The 24,074-nt window shown below is 35.5% G+C and overlaps 1 protein-coding gene across 2 annotated transcripts in view; it reads left to right on the forward strand.

Annotated features, from left to right (window-relative positions):
- The window catches only part of LOC120347789 (extracellular matrix organizing protein FRAS1-like), a 185,096-nt gene that overhangs the window by 151,548 nt on the left and 9,474 nt on the right, over window positions 1–24,074 (forward strand). For both annotated transcript variants that reach the window (XM_039417879.2, XM_078118103.1), the window contains exons 48-69: window positions 3,704–3,844; window positions 7,239–7,405; window positions 7,789–7,873; window positions 8,180–8,272; window positions 12,109–12,259; window positions 13,254–13,420; window positions 13,865–14,017; window positions 14,613–14,733; window positions 15,058–15,183; window positions 16,122–16,268; window positions 16,758–16,879; window positions 17,291–17,389; window positions 17,558–17,701; window positions 18,349–18,496; window positions 19,082–19,287; window positions 19,801–19,957; window positions 20,655–20,773; window positions 21,033–21,137; window positions 21,665–21,832; window positions 22,565–22,738; window positions 23,127–23,245; window positions 23,786–23,930. In XM_039417879.2, coding sequence (XP_039273813.2) covers window positions 3,704–3,844; window positions 7,239–7,405; window positions 7,789–7,873; window positions 8,180–8,272; window positions 12,109–12,259; window positions 13,254–13,420; window positions 13,865–14,017; window positions 14,613–14,733; window positions 15,058–15,183; window positions 16,122–16,268; window positions 16,758–16,879; window positions 17,291–17,389; window positions 17,558–17,701; window positions 18,349–18,496; window positions 19,082–19,287; window positions 19,801–19,957; window positions 20,655–20,773; window positions 21,033–21,137; window positions 21,665–21,832; window positions 22,565–22,738; window positions 23,127–23,245; window positions 23,786–23,930 — 3,057 coding nt within the window. The remainder of the gene's footprint in view (window positions 1–3,703; window positions 3,845–7,238; window positions 7,406–7,788; window positions 7,874–8,179; window positions 8,273–12,108; window positions 12,260–13,253; window positions 13,421–13,864; window positions 14,018–14,612; window positions 14,734–15,057; window positions 15,184–16,121; window positions 16,269–16,757; window positions 16,880–17,290; window positions 17,390–17,557; window positions 17,702–18,348; window positions 18,497–19,081; window positions 19,288–19,800; window positions 19,958–20,654; window positions 20,774–21,032; window positions 21,138–21,664; window positions 21,833–22,564; window positions 22,739–23,126; window positions 23,246–23,785; window positions 23,931–24,074) is intronic.

A 24,074-nucleotide genomic window follows, 5' to 3' on the forward strand; every position in this document is an offset into this window, starting at 1 on the left:
CGTACAAGGGCTGGCTGTGGCTCGCCATATTACTAAGCCGTATTATCGGCTTTCCTTTTCCGGAATAAATGAGAAAAATTATATCCCAGTCGCGTCGACTAATCGTAAGGTTAGTCGTCAGCTAATTCCAGTAAATACCTGACCATAAAAATCTAACAGAAGTGACAACTTATTATTAACGGTTTTTGTAACTCGCATTGTTGTCAGGTCAGATGACAATTTAACGATTAATCATTTACACTTGAACGATTACATTGTTACGATTGAAGCAACGTGTTTATTGCAACACAATAAACAATAGGATTAAAAAGAGTTTTATTGTGTCGTAACAATACTTACGAGTCATAAAATTGTCATCTTTAGTTCTATTGAAGAGAAACGTCGTTCACTTATCGTCGCGAAAGCGATGTTTATTCGTTTTTCGTTCGTAATATACATTCCCGCACAATGGCTCATAAAATCTAATTCAGCCATCGGAAGACGGTGAAAAGTTCCGGTTTCGGGATACATTTTGGCCTCTGAAGCAACGCACACTCCACATTTCGAAAAATCAAAATGTAACTACTTTAGAAACTTCTAGTCATTTATTAAAGATTCATTATGAAAACGACCTAAACTTTTCAATTTGCATTGTAACATTTTTATAATTTTGTTTCACCGCTATCCCGAGCAATGCTCACTTAAACGCAAGGCGCTGCCATTTTGAAAGCAGGGAGTCCTTTAGTTTCAACATTGTCGAGTCAATTTTTAGCCCAATTTATTGAAATAACACTCGGTTTGCTTATATTCATCGTTCTTCATATAATCATTTTAAATACTCCTTCTGAGAAAGACTCTGTGTCAGCAATCATCTATGGGTTGGCATCGCCGAAATGAAATATTTGATTTTCATTTCGGCGATGCCAACCCAGTGCATTAGGCCATTTATAGAAATAATCCTCGATTTACTAATATTTAGCGTTTTGCGCAAAGGAACCCATGCTGCGTTGATAAACTCACTCGAGCGAGCTGACCTACATATCGAAATCTCGTCCAATCTTAAACAAACTTAGAATCACGAATTCACATAAATCCACCATTAATATTATTTACTATTCGTTGGAAAGTGGAATTAGTGAAAACATTTTTCCAAGTCATTGGCGTTTTATCTTAAGTCCGAAACTGATCAGTCCAGTGAAAACAAATATTTACTCGAGCCATCAATCAAAACTTGAAGCTAAGATGACGAATTTTAGAAACAGCTTTTATTTATTATAGCAATTTATAATTGTGGCATAGTACTGCTTTAGCCTTGCGTCGAGTGTGATTTGGACTAGGAGACTAAAACCTTGCTTTGGGGTAACTTATATTTTTATAGGCCGGTCTGTTGCCTTTATTCCGAACAAGTTTCTCATAAATAATGAAGTAAACGAAAATGTTTGAAATTTAAATATCCAAAATACGGCGGGCAAGATCAAATCTAACAAATATTTTCATCTTTAATTAGCTTTACGCCCCCTCAAAAAAATTGACCACCCTTAGTAGTTAAAAATGAGTGGAGTGAGTCAAACCGGAAATAGGCCGGATTTTACCGGATTGTATTTTAGTTAAATCTTGTTTATTTCTTTGTCCAGGGCGATTTATCTCGATTTTCTGAACAAATATTTTGCCCAAAATATTACTCACTAATTAACTGAAAATGACACCGGGACGAAAATTTACAAATTAGTTAAAAGTTCGAAAATTGCAAACAAAGTTTAAGCAATTGGTCATTACTGACCAAAAGTACCAAAATAAAGGATTATCCGTTTGCTGTTAAAAAATCGAAAAATACAGATTTTATGGTGACTTCTGTATATAATATCTTGTGGAACATTTGTATTTACCCCTGACGTGGCCGGAAATGTAACCCGCTGTAATGGCACGTTATAGCTAGGACTCTTGACCCAACTAAACCAAAGTTTTACAACGACCGGCATATAGATTATAGCGTCTTGATAACTTTGCAGGGTATCCATGAAGTTCCTTTACAATTTCAATTTTGTTTTGAAGTCAGTTCTCAATATATCGTAACCAGGTTTGTTATTTTTTTAATCAGTAGTTGTTCAAGTATTTTTACTTCATTCAATACATCTGTAAGAACCAGAACAATATATGGTATCGATAAATCCCCTTTACAAATTTAAAAAATTTCAAGACTTTATGGACACCCTATATAATGACTGTAAAATGTTATGAAGTTTTCTGCTTTTTATAACAGTATGGTGTGAATGAACGCTGATAAGAAACACAACATTTTTGACCACCGCGCTCGAACTCGGTCAGTTTTGCAATCTGTGACTCATTGCGGTGTTATGAATGACCTCTGATAAAGATTTTTGGGCGTTCCAAAAGTATGTGTACCAATATGGAGGTAACTAATTTCGGTCTCCTACTTTACATCAAGTTGTGTAAAGGGACTGAAACCAATGGGAGGGGGATATTCACTTGGCTAACACAGACGGTCCCCGAAATTGTAATAGAACTGAAAAAGGAAAATCGGAATAAAATTATGAACCCTAACCTGGTACACATACTACGGGACGTATCGATTTTTGCGCACAGCGATATAATAGCGGGCATCGCTGGCCGTCAGTTAGTGCCCCTTCTCCTTGTGTTGTTGATGTGGGTTGGCTATGTCAATTTCATGATTTGGGTGGATACGTCGCATGGGGGTGTGAGTGTTTTTATTAAAATTCAAAGCAAAATCATCGCACTTACTGATGCACTGATTTTGTTTTTAGTGAGAGCTTCGAACCTCGATCAAATCTTTGTGAAAAGCAATATTCACATTCAAAAAGAGATAATTTACAGCTTTTTTAAAAGCCCAATTTCTGTAAAGTTTATTTAAAAAAGTCGACCATTACTTAAATAAGGGTCATATGAATTTTAATAGGCTGTAATGTCACACTAAAATATAATTCTGTTTTGAATAGCGCGCACAATGTTATTCAGGAAACCTGGCGTGTCTGGAATTGGTTTTTGCTTGTATAGTAAAGTGCTTTCAATTGTGATAAATATTCAGGATGTGTGACATTGTGTCGATCAGTTAATGTAAACCCTTGAAAAAAATTATTATAGAGTTATACTGTGTTATGCCTGGATAGTAACTTCGTTTTGAAATCCTGTAATAAGACGCTCTTAGCCTTTGGGCTCGAAAATCTTTTTTGTGCAATTTATTGTCGTGCAGCCTTCTATTTAATTCACATACATAGATTAGTCCGCTCCAGGGCTCTATTATTGGTTCACTTGTTCAGTAGTTTTCGGAGATTCTACATAACTTGGGAAACATAAAGCCTAACATAGCAGCATCGGTATTTATCCGCTCGGATGGTTATATTCTGGCTAGTCCTGACATGTGCCAAATCCGGCCCGCTCGGTAATTTATTCCCGCTCCGCATGATGCTTCCACAGCCAAACTAAAACCAAATTTTGATGTTTTGTTGAGATTTCGATCAAATTTAGTAGTTTTGCCTCGAGGCTCATTGTTTGCTTTGCTATTGTAACACTGCAAATTATGAATTTGTGAAATGTAACACTTTACGTCACACTTACATGACCCGCCAGTTTAGGTTTGAAAAAATTGTTGGCTCCCGGTCCAAAAACTTTGACCACCTCTGGGCTACTGACACATTCATGATTTGGAATTTTCTACTTATCATTCATATAAAATCTTTCTTTTCAGGTTTTCCAGGAGTTTTTCATCACTGTTCTTCCTGTCGACAATTCTCTCCCAGTTTTACAAAACAAAGGAATCAGAGTACAGGAGGGGGTCAGGAAAACCATCACTGAATTTGAGTTAAAAGCGACGGATAAGGACACAGCTGTGAGTACTTTTTTTTCATATTTTTGACCAGAGCACGACTCTAGATAAAAATCTGCTAGGCACGGACTACCTCAGCTTGGAAGAACCCTACTTTTCAATGGTTCCCCAATCTTTTCAACTCCGCAAAAAGAATTCCAAAGCTTTTGATCTGTCTAGGTTAGAGTCGCAGATTAAAGATCTTGGTTTAAAAGCCCAAGTCCGATCAAACTCTCAATTCATGATGGAAATTCCATATTTTCCATGGGGAGGTATCATATATAAGACGGCTTACTCATAGTGAGCCACGCTCTCTCATTCGGCTACTCGTCCATGTCGAGAAAACTGTGCTGATCAATGAGTACCTGAACAACCCCAGGACTGTGAGGAGTCTAGCGATTCTCCAGCATATAATTATCCCCATCAGGATTCAAACTTGCGAGCCTAAGCAGGGCAATCAGAGGTGCGGTCGCAAGCGTATTCCAAACGCTTAGCATGATGCGCCAAATATCGCCTTTAATTATTCGGCGCTTCAGAAGTGTGTGTACCAATATGGAGGTAGCTAAATTTGTTAGCCTACGTTACATTAAGTTGTGTAAAGGAATGGCTAACACAGACAGTCCCCGAACTCGTAATACATCTAAATATTCTCAGTTCAACCGGAAAGTCTAACCCCAATCAGTATTTTCCTTGGTACATATACATACGGGAGTACCAATAATTCGACTTGTCTTTACCTGTCAATATTTTCAATCAATCTTAAAAACTAACGGATTTGTAAAAAAACGTTTCTCGTTTCGGATCATTTCATTTAAAAAGCTATGAAATTAAATCAACCAAAAACAAAACATCCGCTTTTGACTTAAATTTAACGAGTTAATCTGACCGAAACTAACTCAAAGGCTCAGGATACTTTCGTTTTTTAAACACGAAGTGTATCTATGAGTCATCTCGCTATGCTTTTGTTGTTGATTTTATGAAATTTACCCCGATTTTTATCAATTTACTAACACATTTCCTGTGACATTCGGTACGCATCCTAATATGACATTCGGTTCTATTCTTTGCATCACGGGTGATCATTATAATCATTGCATTGAACACTTGGTTTTGATTCTATTTTAAGTGTGTTTAAGTGTGAAAAACTCAGGGATATCATCCCTATGTAAAATAGTTTCATGTTTTTATCTGATGACAAAAGATTATCTTATCCCTCCCTTCAACAACCAATCGAAGTTTTAGAATAATTTCATGTCATTTCCCGGGTAAACCCAAGCGCGCCCAGGGTGTGTTTTATTCTACTAAATACTTCAACATTTAAAGAAAAGATGTCTGTCTGGTCCAGGGAAGCCCCCTTCCACAGATTTTGATACAGAATCGGGTACAATCTCGTTGAGCATTCTCAGAATTATTTTTAAACAATTCTGTTTTATCTGGGGAAATACCCCTCCCAAATATATTTCACGGCCCTTCACTCACTCACTAAGATTTAGTCTCAATAAGCGTTCTTGGGATTGCTGCTTTCTTTCTCTATGGTTGACGAAACCTGAATAGATCTTAAATGGATTTTAGGAGATTTATTTTAAATCGTAGAGGATGAATCGTTAAGCCTGACCTTAAGCCAAGTAAAACATTATTTAAAACTTTTGGACCCCAATATTAAAATACTTTTATTTCCAAATTTTAAATCTTTAAAGTTTATATTTTGGGATATTATTAATATAATAATAATATACGTAATTCTGAATCCATCGCATGACCTGACAATAAATTCGCCTAGGATATACAGATAAAGAAACCAACCAAATTGATGATTTCGATGGGTTGCAACTGCAAGTAATAAATACCAGGAATAGCCCTAAAATTATATGCGTGCTAGTCTATAGCAGTGTTCTCCAACCGATGGGTCGCGACTCAAAACTGGGTCGCCTGAAAATCTTCTTGAGTCGCTTGCTTTTTCACAGCGTATCACAGCGTAAAGCTTGGAGGTATCTAGACGTTTGACGTTTAAAAACTCTACGCAAACCATCTAACAAATTAGAGAAAGATAAATTCGGAAAGATTTTGTCAATTCCGATTTATATTAGCTCCCTACATATCAGTAAATACTTGCACCGATTCTTACTCTCATCGAAAGTGCAAAACATCAAAAGGAATCGGCATTCACATCCAAATCATAAAATAAACAAAGTAATAGCTTGTTGCTTGAAAATTATAAATTCCGATATCCGTTCCCTATTTGTATATCTCGGTCAGAAGGATTGAATTTCAAAGCTAAACTCTTAAAATGCAATGAAATAGAACTCCTCTGTATTTTGTAAATTCCATTCTCCAAATAAAAACGCGTCCAATACACACGATACTCATCTAAATATAATCCAATGCAAACTGATTTTGTTTGAGCAAGGATAACCATGGTTTCCGTTTTCTCCGTTGCCAGTTTTGAACTGGGAATAAATTTTTTTTGCGCGATGATTTTGCTCAAAATATGATCGAAATTTGGCATGCGCAATGAGCCTTATACTTTTTTAATGAACTTTTATCATACTGAAAATATACAAAAATTGTTTTTACCAAGTATATTCCCTGGCATTCAAAAATAAAATATCAGTTTTAAGTGCGATCAGTTTTCTTCTCCATTGTTGGAACGGTTCGCTCAGAGAAAAGTCATCCAAGTTCACGACTAACTGGTTAAATATATCTATAACCGATGGATTTAACTGGACGAGAGGTCGAGTTTCCTTGTTTGTAACTGAACCATCTTATTCGCTTTCTTCTTCCTGTGATATAAACATGAAAATAAGCGCATACACAGAAGCGAATCATTATTTCTTAAATATAACTAACGTTAGCAATTTATTTGGTACCCCCGAAGTATGTGGACCAAGACGGCGGACACCAAAACCTAGTATGTGTTAAATTTTTTCAACATATCATGAGTATACCTTCCATTAATATCTTATAGGGTGATTCTATCTGGATTTTACGAAACAACAATCCTAATCCTACTTCCTTTATATCGCCAGATGTGATATTAATCCCAAGCTATGCTGCTATTTGTGGTGAATTAAAATTTATATTCTGAAAAAATTCGCCCTCTTTGTACATTAAATATAAAGATATATATAAAAATATGGAATTTCAACGGTAAAGTTTTCTACTAAATCGGATATAAAACGACAAAATCTCAATCTAATCTAATGTCTGGTTAGATTCTAATCTTCTAAAGTTTTTTAATAAAAGCCACGGTTTGTGACATAGCGCATGTCGCACGCCTATAAAAACAAAATTTAGTTGCCTAATCCCAATAACGAATCAGAAAGATTCCGGCCCAAGGATAGTAGTTCATTGCTTGCTTGCCCAGGCGTATAAAAACGTCGGAAAAATGTTGTGTTATACTTTACAATTTCTATTACAGGATGCCTTGGTCACCTTCACAATTCTTCAATCTCCTGTGCATGGGAACATTGAACGCACAAACAGCCGGGGAGATCGTTACATTCCTGTGACTGGATTCAGCATGGAAGATATTTATCAGAGTCGAATCAGTTATAACCATGATGGAAGCAATTCTGTTGAAGATAGGTTGGTAGAGTTGGTAGAATTTTAACTAGGAGAAATTTCCATGTTTTTAAATATAAGTTCAAGTCCACTCATCTGAAAACAAATAACTGGCTAACTAATCCCATACCCGACATAGACTGGTAACTGGACATGGCCTTGGTTCGCCATATGATCAAGCCGTCTTATCGGCTTTCCTCTTACCTGGTATAAATGAGTAAATCCCACCCTATCCTAAATTGCCAAAGCTCTATTTATTAACTATTAAGTTAAAGAGTGCTGATGGTAGAGTTGCAACTCGGGGATTCTAATTGACTTTCCTATTTCCGATATAAATGTCTAAATTGGTTTAAATCCTATTCGAGAAAAATATACCAAAAAAAAAATAATCTTTCAACTAATTGCAGATTTACATTCACTGTTGAAGACGGAACCAACAAGGAATTCATAATAACAGAAGAAGGAGCGCAAGTTACAACAAGCTCACATCAGGTATTTGGGGAATTGCATAAAAATTCAGCATTTCGTGTTTCCTAAGCCATGACTTATATCTTCTTTTTTTTCCATATACATACAGTAAAAATGAGCCTCCTTACGTAAAAACATTTATGCTCTCTGTTTTATATCAATTACATTTTTATGTAGTTTAAATGGTTGAATGCCATGTCAAGTTCATGCATCTGAAACAGATAATTGGTTAGCCGAAATCATGCCCTACTAACCATACCAGGAGCCCTGGTTTGCCATATGATGCTTCTTTGTCTGTCTAACTTTAAACGTTTCGTAATTTTATTTCAGTTCTTTGACATCACTATACTTCCAGTAGACGATGGAACCCCAAGGCTTGTCACCAACAAAGGCCTGCATCATCTTGAATATATGGATAATAAGGTAAATAAAGATAAAATGTCACACAGCCTGTTATCCTTGGGGCTAGGTTTGAACTGCATCGTACATTTTTATATGAGTTTTGTAGACAAGTGCAGTATCTCAGTTTTTCTGTTTCAAATTATAAGGGTCACATAGCGATATTCTAGTTAAATATAGATAAACTAAATGGCTGGATTCTAGAATACCAAACCATACTGATATGAATATTGCTACGGTTGAATATTTTGCATGCCGTTGATCACTCTGCCTGAGTTTGCAGACTAATTCATGAGATTAATAATTTTGTGCTGTAATCTCACTGCGTAGGGTGGTTCACGTACCCACTGGTCGGCTACCACTTTCTCCTCCATCAAGTCCATGCATCTGAAACAAATACCTGGTTAAATAATCCCATAACCGATATGGACTGGTAAACAGACCACGGTCCGCCACATGATTAAGCCGTCTTATCGTCTTTCTTCCCTTGGGATAAATATGTAAAACCATCCAGCTCACAAGTGTGTTCATCAGAAAGTTATAGAAGATTTAAACTGTGTGCTCTTTGACCTCAGGCAGAACACTTTCAAAATATTTGTGGTTTTTCAAAATTTTACGCATGACAAAATGACAGCTTAATGGATTAGTGACAAAACTGATTTCTGATAAAGTTTAAAAACGGGAAAAGTTGTCCTAAGTTTCATGTCAGGTAGATAAGATAAAATGTCCCAGGGTTGGGTTACTTCGCTTGACAGTTATACATTCATCCACCTTGATATTTGCTGATCATTTATCAGTGATCGAGCATCAGTGGGGTTAAGAAGGACTACTTATAGTTTTTATGAAATTTTCTGGTATGATTCACACATTTACATTACTGATTTACAGTGTAATAGTATTTTTATTTATATTGTAGGGGAAGAGGAAAGCTGATTAATTGGATATTTAGGAATCTTTTTGTTGGTGTAAAACAGTATTATTGTGTCAAAATATACAGATATCCTGTTTCGATTTCCATACAGCCATGGAAAGAAAAACAGTCGGCTATTTTGCCACACGGTTTAACCCTCTTATCAGTTTTCCTCTCACTCTGGAGAAATATGCAATGCATAATCTATCATAAAATCCTATAACTCAACATTACAACAGTCATGCTCACAAATTTTCAATCTGTATATAAATTAGTGTAGGTATTCTTATGGTGAACCATGGTCTATTGATGGTCACCTTGACGTACTTTGGTGTAAACTTCTTTTAATAATCATTGTTTGATCTATGTCATTATTGTTAGATTTAACATCGAGTGTCGCTGCTCGATAACCAGTCTAGGTTTCTTGCATCTCCTTTCACCCTTAAGTACCATTTTACTTCTATTTGCATTTTTTAAGCATAAAGTGTACTTTAGTATGATGAAAATATAAACTACTGACTACTGATACTAATATTTGATTACCAGTCCATGTCTGGCATGAGAATAGTCATTCAGTTATCCCTCTCAGATTTACAAGGTCATGATCTGGGTTCAAGGTCATGAATTAGGGTTTAGAGATTAATCTTTGCCGCCCAATCCTTTATCATTCGTTAAACACTTCAAATATGCAAGAGTGTTATTTCTGCGGTTAATGTGGCTTGACTAAAAACTAGTTAGGTGTAGATTAAACCGGTTAATTTTCTCTGGTTGCCAGATTATCACACATCAGCCCTTGTGTTATCATTAGGAATTTATTTCCCACTTGAAAAATAGATTCGACTCAAATTAATCTTACATTTATCTCTGGCAACAGTAAGATAATTCAAGTGTAATTGCTTAGCTTAATGGATTTTCAAATAAAAATTTCAAGTGCCGGGTGATAATTATGCTTAGCTTGCATTTCGTAATGTTGCACAGCTGTAGCTATTATATATCTGATACTTTAACTAGGCATTGCACCAACGCCCTTGCTAAGTAGTTAGCATCAGGGGTTTGCGGTCTGCCCCAGTCATTCTGGCAGTGCAATTCTCTATTTGAAGTTACCGGTATTTGAAGTTTTTTTCACATATGGTTATAAAGTAGTATTAGAAACAAACCTTTCTTACTGCAATCCCAAGAAGTGTCTGGTGTGCATTATAGTTTTAAATAATTAAAGTCCGTTTTGGTAGTTCACGTAACCGCTGGTCGGTTACGGCTTACTCCACTATCAAGTTCATGCTTCCGAAAACAAATAACTGACTAATCTCTTACCTGACATGGACTGGTAATCAGATACGTGGCTGTGGTCGGCATATGATTAAGTCGTCCTATCAACTTACCCTTGGGATAAATATGTAAATCCTGATTTTAGTAGTCCCAGTGATTTGGCTAAGAGATAGGCATTTTCAAAATTATTAAAAATGCCCTACCTGTTTAGATATTACATATTTAATGATAATAGCTCTCCATTTCTTCATAATTATCAGCATCAAAGCATTTGTCGAGACTACAGCGCTTCCGAAGTATGTCCACCAAGATGGCGCACAACCTGAACCCTAACCTGTTACACATACTGTGTTCAGGTTGTCAGGTTGTGCGCCATCTTGGTGCACATACTTCTGGAGGTCCGAAACTACTTATCCTAACATAAATGTTATATTTTAGTTTTCTTTTGAATTACCCCTGGCATGGAGGCAGGTCAGTATGTTTGAGTCAACAATCAATTTCACATATCAATCATAAAATTCAGTTAAGGATAGCAATGTCAAAATGGTTCAAATTTTGATTTTGTCAAGTTTTAGGAAGCAAATGTACAAATCTGACCAGTCAAATCTTATTCCGCTTAATAGAAAATTTGCTCCCTTGCTGCTATAAACATAAAACAAAATACTTTTACAGAAATACGTTTCCTGACTATCGCCAAAAATTAAATTTTTGATTCAAGAAAGTAAAGACATTTTAATGTGTTACAGTTTGAATTATGCTTAATCTCCAAGTCCTTAGCCATTCACAGTGTGCCTCAAGAATTTTAGTTTTGTGAAAGATTTCGAAAACCGAGTCCCATTTGTCATCTTCTATTTGTCATTATATCACTGCCTGCCTTCATATATAATCAATGAGCATTCTGCCAATGGAATGGCAGATGGAATTTGTCTTTGACTTTATCCAGACATCTAAGACTTGCTATCATGTGTGTGGTATTTCATGAGTGTGCTAAAACTAGTTAAATGAATGTCGAGCTTTTTGGTTGTGAGTTCACATATCCATACTGTCATTGTATTACCAAATTTTAATATTAAAGTTATTTTTTATGGACTTTGAGAAAGAATTCTCTTAAAAGGACTGGGGTTCTGTATAGGAATACTATTACTACTGCATTTGTATACTATTTTGTATAATGTTTGGTCCTCATAATCATTAACAAGAGAAAGGTAATAAACTCACTGAACAAATTCCTAAGAGTAATTGACACTGGAACATCAGGAGCCGAATATGTATCATCAAACATTCGATATATTAATATATAATAATATAATTTTATTTGGACTCCAATTATATAATTGTTTGAGTATATTTCCTTTGCCAATTATTGTTGAACATTTAACTTTGGTCCACGCAGACAGACGACACGAAAATGTAAATAGTGATATATTCATCAGGAGGCACATAGGTGAATTGGCTGGCACTTAAGGGGACACTATGTAATCTTTTTTCTCATGTGTTACCCTTACAGATAATAAGTTAAAAGTGAAATATATTGTAGTAACTTATAGGAACTGTAAAATAGAAACAAGTTGAACACAAGATATTGTGGGACATGACAGATTTAGACTATAATACCTCAATTTCTTTCTGTGAAATGTATAATTTACCGAAACACAAAAATTAAAATAAAATTATTTTAACACAGGCAATGGGGGTCATATCGAAGCGTCAACTTCTGACTGAAGATCCAGATACATCAGCAGATATGATAACGTACACAATCACTTCTGATCCAAGGCATGGACACATTGAATCTAATCTTCAACCAGGACATCCTTTGAAGGCATTCAGTCAGAGTAAGTTAGATGTTATCCTGATTGAAGTTCTTATTACAGAGGTGTGAAACCTGCAGCCGGCAGAGAACCTTCAAACGAGTTTTTAATTTAGTTCAATCTAGTATGTGCCAGTAATTCCAATCAATCCCTTTTGTGTTGCAAAACCTGCAGCTGTGTCCAATTTGTATCTATGACATCAAAACTAGAAAGCCTATGTTGAATAAAGTGTGCCTGTGGTTTCACCCGGTTAATTGTATCTGGCCCTCTTTTATTAAAGGTTGCACACGCCCGTCTTATACAATGCTTATGTACGTCTTTCTCTCTGAAGGCCCCATACAAGTAGCCACTGATATCTAATGATATGTAAGAATATACTATTATTTGAAAGAACTATAATCTTTCCGATTTGGAATTACCTACCCAAGCTATCACATCCTGTATGAGAACTGTTTTATATCTAATGTCAATTGATATTTACTACCACACACTCTACACTGCAATTCTCATTAATTTCAGTAAGTTCTTTCCACTTTCTTGTCACCCTTAACTTTGCTCAAAGATGAATCTTCTTTTTGAGTGAGTGAACGTGACAATCCTTGGATTATATTTCGATAAAAAAAAGTTTTGTGCCTTGAAAAGTAAAAGCCTATATGTTGTTGGATTCATGGTAAAATGAACATACCTGTAAAAGTTTCCATGTATGCTGGATATGATGTCATGATTCTCGATATGATTATGCCATTTTAATGGCCATCCTTCACCACAAATATGAGTGTCCATAGAGTCCCTTTACATTTTTGATATGAGTCAGTTTGCAATATTTCTCAACCAGGTTTGTTGTTTTTAATCAGTAATTGTTTAAGTATTTTTACTTCATTAAATACATCTGTGAGGGCCAAAACAATATATGGTATCGATAACTTCCCTTTGCAATTTTAAAAAATTTCAAGACTTTATATACACCCTATATATGTATATAATTATCCTAATTATATTATATTTTTTCCCATTACAGAGGATGTAAATATGGGTATTATTCGATACATACTTTCTGACACTTCAATGGACCAAACTCGTGATTCTTTCATGTTCAACGTCAGAGATTCCATGCCCAACGTAGTCACTGGAAACATCTTCCATATAAGATGGAGCGTGTTCACTCTTGATAAACCAACTTATATGGTAAGAGAACCGGAAACGGTTGTTTTGGTAAAATTATTTGCGTGGCCGATTGATTTGAATCCTTGGACACAGTTTCTATACTTAATTGTGTGTTTATTGAATTGGCCTATTCACTATCTAACTTTATATATTTGAAATAAAATAACTGGTTAATTGTTCTCGCCATGAACCAGTAACTAAAATTGAAGTCTCGTTGTTTCTGGATGCGCTGCGGTGTGGCTCATCGTGCTAAGCGTTAGGAATACGCTCGCCGCCGCACCTTCCTCCACCATCAAGTTCATGCTTTCAAAAAAACAAATAACTAACTAATCTCATACCCGACATGGGATGGTAATCTGACGAGAGGCCGTGGTTCACCATACGGCTGAGCCGTCTTATCGAGGGAGCTACTATGATTAGACCATATTTCAGGATGAATGAGTGACCTATTCCATATTTTTAAAGGTAAAAGAAGGGGCCGGTCACATAGATATTGTAGTAAGGAGACATGGCAACTTGAATTATGCCATCGTACTTTGCCGCACTGAACCAGGAACAGCTACCTCTGTCACATCTAACACCCCTGGACAACTGGACTATGTGGAACATGCAGGACAGGTCAGTAGATTGATTGATTATCTTTCCCAATTAACAAATATCTTTCCAGAGTGTGCAACAAAACTCTTGAATTAAAATAGTTGTCTCCATTCTTGATAAAGCATTCCTGCAAAAAACCTGCAGAAATCTAATCGATAACATAATAACAGGAAGTTATTCATATCGAATTTAAAATTTAAAATGGAGGCTTACCTAATGATAAGTTTTATTCTCAAGATTTACCATTTTCATTCTCGTTCATATCATCCCTGTTGATGTCTGAGAAAAAACAACTCGGAATCTTTGAGAATAAGATTTTATGAGGCGTTATCTTTCATTGATACTTAGGTGCTACTGTTTGAACTAAAACTAGTTCAGCACCTTCTAATATTAAGTTTAATTTTGCTTACTCATATGACAAGGTTGTGAGATGAGAGGGTCTCTGCCCTGGGTACATAAATAGAGATAGACCAAGACTAAAAAAAACTGGCTAAAACATATGGCTAACTTTGCCCTTTGTTAAGTTACCAGTATGAAATGTTTGTGGGTACGTATATTTTCATATTATCGTTTTATATCTGCTTAAATTTTGTGACTTGTGTTTTTTCTAATCCAGGTTCAATTTGATGAGCATGAGGACGAGAAAGTTTGCACGATTGAGATCAAAGATGATTCAGTTTATGAAGGAACCGAACAGTTCACTGTCCTACTTGCTCAGCCTAACTATGCATTGCTAGGTATGTTTCGCTAAACATAATACAGGATAGGATATACATATTTATCGTTGGGGAAAGAAAAGCCGATATGACAGCTTCGGCATGGGATTCGAACCTGTGAATCCATGCAGGATGATCAGAGGTGCAATGGGGAGCATATTTCTAATGCTAATCATGATGCGCCACACCTCCATTACGGTCTGGGATTTAGAGACTTCAATCCAACACTATTTTTAAAATAAATAGCTATAAGATGTGTTTTCAATCTTAGCTCCAAAAAAGGAGCCGCTGACAAAAAAAAACCTTGGCAAACCAGACATTTCTTATAATTTTTGTCTCTTTCAGGGTCAATCACAGAAACAACAGTTACTATTGACGATTCTGAAGACAAACCAACATTGCAGTTTGATGAATCAGAGAAAGTTGTTCAAGAGAATGATGACACCTTCTTCCTTACTATCAGAAGAACAGGTAGAATTTTTTGATATGATGACTACCGTATATGCTTGTTTTACCGCCCGATCTTGATTAAGGGCCCGTTTGAATAGCCGCCCGTGTGAACAGAACATAAAAATAAACAAGGGCCGGTGCTTGAATACCCGCCCGATGTGGAAGCTGATTTTTCAGTGATAAAAAATAAGAAGCGCTTTTGTCACAACGCTGTTGAATTTTAAGCGCTGGTAGATAACACTCACGCCTTAGGCGTCTAATTACATAACAGATAGCATTGATTACGTAACTCCGTGGTTCTTAAACTGGGCGTCGCAACGCACAAGTGTCTTATTTCAATATTGATAGAGCGTCGCAAAACTTTTCTTCTTTTGCGGGTTTGTACCTGCGGTGTGTAGAAAAAGTCAAAACTTTCATTATTTTCGTTTAAATCATACTTGAGAACTGGAAATGACAATATATGAATTATTGTAACGATCGATCTTATCTATATAGATATGTTTTTTTTATATATTTTTGTGTATAATTTTACTTTAAAAATAACAAGCGCCCGTGCTTGAATAAGGGCCCGGTTAGTGAGTTTGGGTAAAAAAATATGGGCCCGGGCTACAAAACGAGCAAATACTGTATGCTATTCTCTCACCTTTTGCTTTTAAGAAGGATCTATGCACGCAGGTTCTGATCTGTTATGATTATGAAAAACGGAAATCCTTCCAGTTCGGCATTGTTTACCAAATTTATTACACCCTGGGTGAAGTTGTGGGCATGAGATTTTAATTTGAGATGCTAACAAGTTAAGACTAGCACTAGCATTTTCATTCTTATCTTGGGGTGAACTCCTTGATATTATAGGATGGTTTGGCTAACCTCTGGGCTTTCCTTGAGATAAATATAAAAAATCTTATTGTAATATCTTGTTTTTGGGGCAAAAATTTACATTGAGATTGATTCCATTCCAGGTGACATCAACAAGAAGGTAACTGTGATCTGCCACACACAATCTGGTACAGCAATAGGGTCAAGTGCATCCGGGCATGTCGGATCTGGATCAGATTATAAAAGCAGAGATCGAAATGATGAACATAGTGTTGTTGTTTTTGAACCCGGTAAGATATTATGCATTTTTGAACAATTTTGAGCTTAATATCTTTAAATTTCAGAATTGAGCATTGTAAATTGATCTATTTCTTATAAGCTCTAAAGTTTTCTGAATTGTTATTTGCCATGACACCCTAAAAAAATTGAAGCTGTCATCTATTTTAGTGCATAAATTATTTTTTCAAGTGATTTTAAAAAAGTGGTAATTTCATTAGTCATGCTCCATGCCCTTAGATCGTTGTTTGGGCTGAGAGTGAGAACTAGTGTTATTACCCGGAGCCTTGATGAAAATTGATATCATCTCTGTCTTTCATTGAAAATCATTTGAATACTCTGTTTTGGTAGCAAGGTATAATATTTTGTTTGTTTTTAGTTTATAGTTCAAGTTCAGTTCACACTTTACCTGAGATTCTGAATCGATTCCCTTTTTTCTATAATATTGATACTTTTGATAGAATATTGCCTTATAATGCGCTTTCTCATTATCTCTCTTACAGGCGTCAGTACAGCAACCTGCGATGTGAAACTGATTGATGACAGCATTTATGAAGAAGATGAACAATTCACTGTCAAACTAACTGATCCTTCTTCTGGTGCTCAAGTCGGAGAAATGGCCAAGGTATTTTTTGTTCAGATATTATTTACAGAAAGATGTATAAGATTATGTAGATTGTGCCTCTAGTCATCAAAAGATAAAGCTGTTTATGCAGATGACTGAATACATCAATATTTATGAAATTGTAAGGACGACTTTGCTATTGAATTAAAAAATATTTTTAAATCTTATAATCTCGGCTTTTATCCCTGCCCATGGATTAGTGAATCGATGAATAGTCAAAGAGCTATGGGTACATAGAAAGATGAATGACTTTAATCGGAATTATATCTCACCAAATTTCATAATAAATTGGAATAGATTGTAGAAATAAGTTTCAATATTCCCGTATTCAAACCGCAGTTCCAACCTAAGTGTTGAATGCATTAACCACTAACAGCCCTTGATCATTACCTTCTCATCACCTATTTACAGGCCGAAATTACAATTGCCGGGCCGAACGATGCAGCCTCTGTCTTTTTCTCCAACAATCATTATGAATTTTCTGAAAACCAAGGAACTGTTGATGTCACTGTAAGTATTGATATTTTTTTTGTTCATTCATCTGAAACAAATAGTTACCGATAGTTATTTGTTCCTGTACACGAAATCAGTTCGTGGTTTGCTATATGACAGGTCGTCTTATCAACATTTTTTCAAGTTTGAAAATGAATTTTACTCAATATGTTACACTCAATTCAGGTTGTTCGAACTGGATCTGATTTGAGTCAATCCACAGATGTTTGGTGCGCTACCCGTGCTATGGATCCAGTGTCAGCTGTTCCCGGAGAAGATTTTGTTCAGAGTTCTAACAAGGTTACATTCAGGACTGGTGAAACTACAAAGGTATGATATTTGTTGTGATGAGACAGTTGGTGTTAAATCAAGTTTTGCTCATATTCAACGGATTCCGGCTTAGCGATGTGGCTGATCGCGCTGAGAGTTAGGAATACGCTTGCAATCACTCCTCTGAATACATGCATGGGTTTGCAGGTTCAAATACCCATACCCGACATGAACTAGTAAATGGACGAGAGGCCGTGGTTCAGCATTCGATTAAGCCGTATTATTGTATTTTCTCTCCCTCTGGATAAATATGTGAATCTGGCTAATTATTTGTTCAATTAAAAATAAACAGACTTTTTACTTTTTATGACATAATTTGCAATTAAGCTTTAAACAAGGCTCTAGACATGCACAGAGAATGTAAACAGGTATTTTGTTTTCAAAGTGTCGATATATTGCTGACTCTCTGTCTAACCTAGAACATAACTTGTTTTAAACTTCAAGAATTGGTACATATTTCAAGTTTTTTCTGTACTGGTACATCTTTAACTGCATTCTAGTGGCATTTCGTTTATCGTTTATACCTATTTGTGTTGTCTTGTTTCATGTAATAGAAGCCAAAATAAAAGACATCACTTTTACTTTGTATATTTTTCGCAGTCATTTGCATGCATTGAATGATATTTAAAATTTAACATATAATTCAGGTCTGCTCAATGATGATCTTAGATGACTCACAAGCGCCATCAGTGGAGGGAAATGAGACATTTGAAGTTTATTTGAGTTCTGTTCTCCGAGCTAAACTTGTGACTCCACATCATGCTGTTGTGACTATTAATGACACCCTGGATGACAGTAAGTTTTATTTATTCATGTCTGGAGCAAAATTAATGTTCTTTTCTAGTGACTCCAGCACTGGAAACGCCCTTTTTCGTGCCCCCTTTCCTCCTGTAATACCATTTTACGTTTGTTTTTTATTTTGTTTGTGCAAAGTGTATTTACATGATAGTGAAAAAATAAAATACTGATTACTGATTGCATAAGCTTAATTCCAGCTAAAATTTGGAATCCTTGAGCTTTCTTTACATATGCTTTAATTATTTGTGCTTGTTTGAACTTAAATCGAAAAATTGAGTCAAACAGTACATTGATCAGAGCAATGGCGAGCATAACATGTTTCTAGCGCTTTAGAGTTAGACAATCCAGTTTGTGATAGCAAGTATTGATGTTCTTTGGAATCCTCTCACTATTTAAAAAGCACAAATTAATCATGTTTTTCATTTTAGGTTGTTAAACTTGTTACATTTTGTAATGTGTTTCTAGGACTTACAAATTTGTGATTTAAAGTCTCAAGTTCTTTAAAATTATTTTCACCTTTCTCTTTTTCAAATCCCAATATTTATCAAACTTGTTTTACTAAAACGTTTGTTTAAATTTCAGTCCCAACAATGGAATTCTTGAAAACATCTGTCGAAGTAAAAGAGAAAGACAAGCTGGTTTCACTGGCAATAACTCGGGAAGGTGACATAAGCAGTTCATCTTCTGTCATCTGCTATACAAGACGAAACACTGCAGAAGTAGAGCAAGATTTTAATGAACGAGCAAACACTGAGACATCAAGAATTGTTTTCAAACCAGGACAAAAGGTGAGATTTTAATATGAAATTACGATACAATTCATTTCAATGAATTACTCTTTGTTGGTATTTTTGAATCCACGTAACTGGAACAAATATCTGGCTACTCCAGTAGTTAACCTGATTGGTAATTGAACTAAAAGTCAAGGTCCCTCCTATGATTGAGCTGTCATATTGGTTTTACTCTCTACTGAGAGCACTTGCTTGTTTTGGGCACTTGCAAATAAAACACTTGTTTGTAGGAGACCCAAGTCATAAGACCAAAGGTCAATAACTGGTAAAGAGATATTTTTATAGAACTATAAAAAAGAGCATGTCGAGTGTACCGCCCTGAAATTCTGATAAAGGAAATCTGATGAAACAGCTTAGTCATTTACCCTATCATGGCAAAGATTCCAGCACTTCTCATTCATATAATCATTTGCCACAAGAATTTGCCCAGCAAGCCAAATTTGGACTTTAAGGCCTTATGACAATCACTTAAATAAAGAGTACAATCAGCCGTCATTTCCAACTTTTCAGCTCGCTTACTGCAATGTGACTATAGTGGATGACAATTCATATGAATCAAGTGAAAGATTCAGCGTTCATCTTACTGGTGCTATCGGGAGTAAATGGTACGGAGCGACAGTCGGAGAAAAGAAAGTCGTTGAAATTACAATCACAAATGATGAAGATGGTGAGGGTTGCCACATTTTGTCTATTTTTGATTGAATTTGGCCAAAGCCTCATATTCTAATAATATAAGTACTTTAGTAGTGTTGGAATATATAATTTTGATTATACATGCTTATGCTAAAGTATTTGTGTGGTTGAGTAAGGGATTTGTGCCTTTGGTTGGTATTGAATTATCATAAAGTACGAGTGAACAGAAATGGAATATAACAATGAAAAAATTGTAAGAAATAATAGGAAATTTTGGGTCATATTTAGTGTTGTGGTAATATTTTAATTTACCATAGTATGCCAATTTTGACCCCATAAAATTTAAAGTTCTCTTAGACTCTTAATGTTTTAAAATAAATAATGACAATTAAAGTTATCCCCCAAAAAGCAACCTATTTTCACTAGTTCAAACCAAATGTTTGAGAGTGAAATTAAATATTGTTAATAATTCTACAGTCTTGCACCCAAGCTACCAGAATTCGGTTTTATCTCAATAGACTTATACTTCTTTATTACACCTGCATAATGCACAACATAGATACTTGAGCCAACAGAACAAATTAGGGAGGTACACATTCGCGACACATCAACACTAGACAGAATAGTACAATCAATTATAAGGACAATACTTGATAAGCCATCATTGGCCACAAATATAAAAAGCAAATATTAGTTTGTCTTTAATAACATTTCAATACTATTCCTTCTAGCTCCTACAATCATGTTTGAGAGAGCTGAGTTCTCAATCCGTGAACCAGACTTTGGCGAAGAAAGTCGACAGCTCGTTGTCAAAGTTATAAGAACTGGAGATGCAAATGAGATAAGCAAGGTAAGATTTTACTGCGATTCTGAACCTTTTTAAAATTTTGCTCAAAACTCCTGAAAATCAGGAGGTGACCTGCTGATATGACATCCTGAATATGACATCCGCAGCATTCATTATGGGATTCTTAAAAGCTGATTTGCCAATGCATGTTCCTGCATTTTATTTAACTATCCCCAGTTGGGGTTAAAATTAAGTGCAATAATATATCACCAATTTCAGTTGTGTTTTTTAGCTTTCATGAGAATTTTTCTTGCTATTCTAGGTTCGTTGCAGCACTAGAGATGGTTCAGCTACTTCTGGATCTGATTATGAACCCAAGAGTCGAATGTTGAGATTCCAACCTGGTGACACAGAAGTTAGTTTCAGGGTAAGTTTTTGATCTGATTTTTTTTTTATGGGAACTGCACTTATCATAAATGTGTGGTCCACAAAATCACTTGTTGTTTAAGATTTCTTCACCATATAAGTCTTTGAGTAATAAATTTACAATTCTCCTAGTCAAACTTGACTGGTAGCCAGTCAAGAAGCCATAGTTTACCATATGCGTAAGCCATCTTCTCCTATGTTAAATATGGAAAATCTTATCCCATTTATCGGCATCTGAAACAAATAACTGGATAACTAATCTAACCCTAATCCCATACCTGACATTGACTGGTAAATGAACGAGAGGTTCGCCATATGATTGAGCTTTCTTCTCCCCTAAAATAAAGGACCTCCAGATTGGTGCGCAACCTAGTATGTGTACCAGGTTAGGGTTCAGGTTGTGCGCCATCTTGGTGCACATGCTTCGGGAGCGCCGAAATAAATATGTTCATTCTGTAATGATTATGTCGAATGATTTATTGACTCTCCTTAGCAGACTTAAACTTAATTCGACTCCTTCTCATTCAGGTTAACATTCTTCCCAACGATGACACTGAATGGCACGAAACCTTTTTACTGGTGTTGGGACCTGATGATCCAGTGAATGCAGTGCTGGGACCAATATCACAAGCTACTGTTACTGTACTTGATAAAGATGCTGCTGGAAGTTTAATTCTACCTACAACTCCTGTAGTGGTGAGTGGTGGCAAGTGTTTTATATAGGATTGTACAAAGTGTTGCTCCAAGACTTAGATTGACTTTGTTAATTGAAACAAAATTGAATCGATTGATTGAAATAACAGACTCTGACTCAACGATTGTGTCGTTACCACTCAGGCATTAGAAAAAATTCTTATTTTGTATGTAGATATGTTTTATAGTTTGCTTATTGCAATGAATATTTTTATAAATATTTATATACAGGGTGTCCAGAAAATTTAGCCCAATTTTATAGTAATAACAATTAAAAATTTGTTGGTATTTGTTTATTTATAGTCCTTATTGTGCTTGTAGTTCTTATTTATCATACAATTAAATTTATTTAAATTTACAATTGGTATTACTATAAAATCGAGCAAAATTTTTCGGACACCCTGAATACTAAAGAGTAGCAATACGCGAATTGATGTGTTTCCATGGGCAATATTACTATGACGGATTAGATTGTGGCTAGGTTCTTTATTCCATTTTGATTAACAACATGTGCCGCAATCATTTTAGTCAGTCATAATCCTCTGCTGTGTGTATCTCTGGTGTGTATCTTACTAAAGTTTGTGTTTGGAAGTTCATGGAAAATCCCAATTTTAGGGGAAACAGATTTTAGGCATTATTATTGTCATTTTATATTTCAAAATTAATTGTTTGCTTTGTTTAATTACATACAATTCACTAGATCTCATAATTATTTAACTATTTTTTTTATTTCAGGTGTCACTCCTCAATTACGATAATGTCAAAGAAGGTTTAGAAACAAATCCATCTCCAGGTTACCCCCTTGTTTGTGTGACCCCATGTGACCCACGTTACCCAGAATATGCCGACACACGAAACCATTGCGAGGAAGCTGGAATTAACGCTTCTGCTATTATATTCAGCTGGGAGGTGAGTGTTTAAAGAGAATAGGATTCTACATTTCCATATTTATCTTGGGGAAAAGAAAGCTGATGAGATGGCTTAATCTTACAGAAACTTTGAAATCTCTGCAAACGGGGTGTTAAATATAGGAATTAGTTTTTCGAATATCCAGTTTTCATGGCTATTTGTACGAGGTGTTTGTGTCTCTAACAAGGCCCAAGACAAGCTGCTACTTAATAACTACGTAATTAATAATCACACTCTCTGCAAAAGTAATCATTAGGTTTTAAATCTTTGAACCGCAGTGCTAACATGGTTACTTCATACTCATTATTAGAAAAACAAAAAATTCGGAAGTTGTGCTATTTTAAATGAAGCCCTTTTGCAGTTCATATCGATTTCTCTTCTATTTCAGGTTGCCATGCCAACCAATATTGAAGGAGGGGGGAGTCAACCATTTGAAAAAGTTCAGGATGAAACTCCTTTCACTAGTGTGAACACTAAAGTGTTGGACAGTATCTATTTTGCAAGAAGGTGGGTTAGCATATTGTAGAATATTTGCTTAGCATTATCAAAATAAACTGCTGTTTTGGTGCTAGAAATCCTTTTTTCTTTACCTAATGAAACAATTAATTTCTAGTTTCCAACTGAAGTTAAATATATTTCTTGGCATAAATGGGCTCATTGTTTTGCCCAAAATTTTGATGGTTTTGAGGAAAAGTCCGGAGTCTGTGCATCAACCACTTAGCTGTTTATACAAGGCAAACTCCCAGCATATTTTAAATGTGGTATTAGAGTTTGTTCGTAGTGGTATTCAAATATAATCATATGCATTTTGATTAAGTTTTTCCATGTTGTATGCTCTACTGTTTTCATGCTCTTGAGTTGTTTACAATTTTATTTGGTATTGGTATTATGTTTACCAAAGCCTAGCAACATTATACAGGTATCATTCATAACCCAATTTCTTACTCACTGGACTGGTTATGGTCTAAAATCAGAACTTTTTCTCTCGTCTAATCTAATAATTTTGCTCTGGATGCCATCTTTCATCTATATTTACATTATCTTTAGGTTTCATGTACGATGCATTGCCCAAGCAGTTGACAGTCAGACTGGCACAGCAGGAACCCCACTTCGCAGTAATGTGGCAACTATCAGCACAGATTCTGGGCTTTGTCACAATCCCATCATGTCAGGGACAGAGCGGGGATTCCAGGTAAATGCTTATTTTAAGCAAGATCCGTTTAGGTCAAGACTTTTAGTTTTATGTTAACTGAAGATTTACAATTACCAATGATTTCTAAAACAAACATTTACAATCAACATTCTGCATCCATTCACATCCACAGATACAAAATGA

This window comes from Styela clava, chromosome 11 (assembly GCF_964204865.1).
Source record: "Styela clava chromosome 11, kaStyClav1.hap1.2, whole genome shotgun sequence".
Lineage (NCBI taxonomy): Eukaryota > Metazoa > Chordata > Ascidiacea > Stolidobranchia > Styelidae > Styela > Styela clava.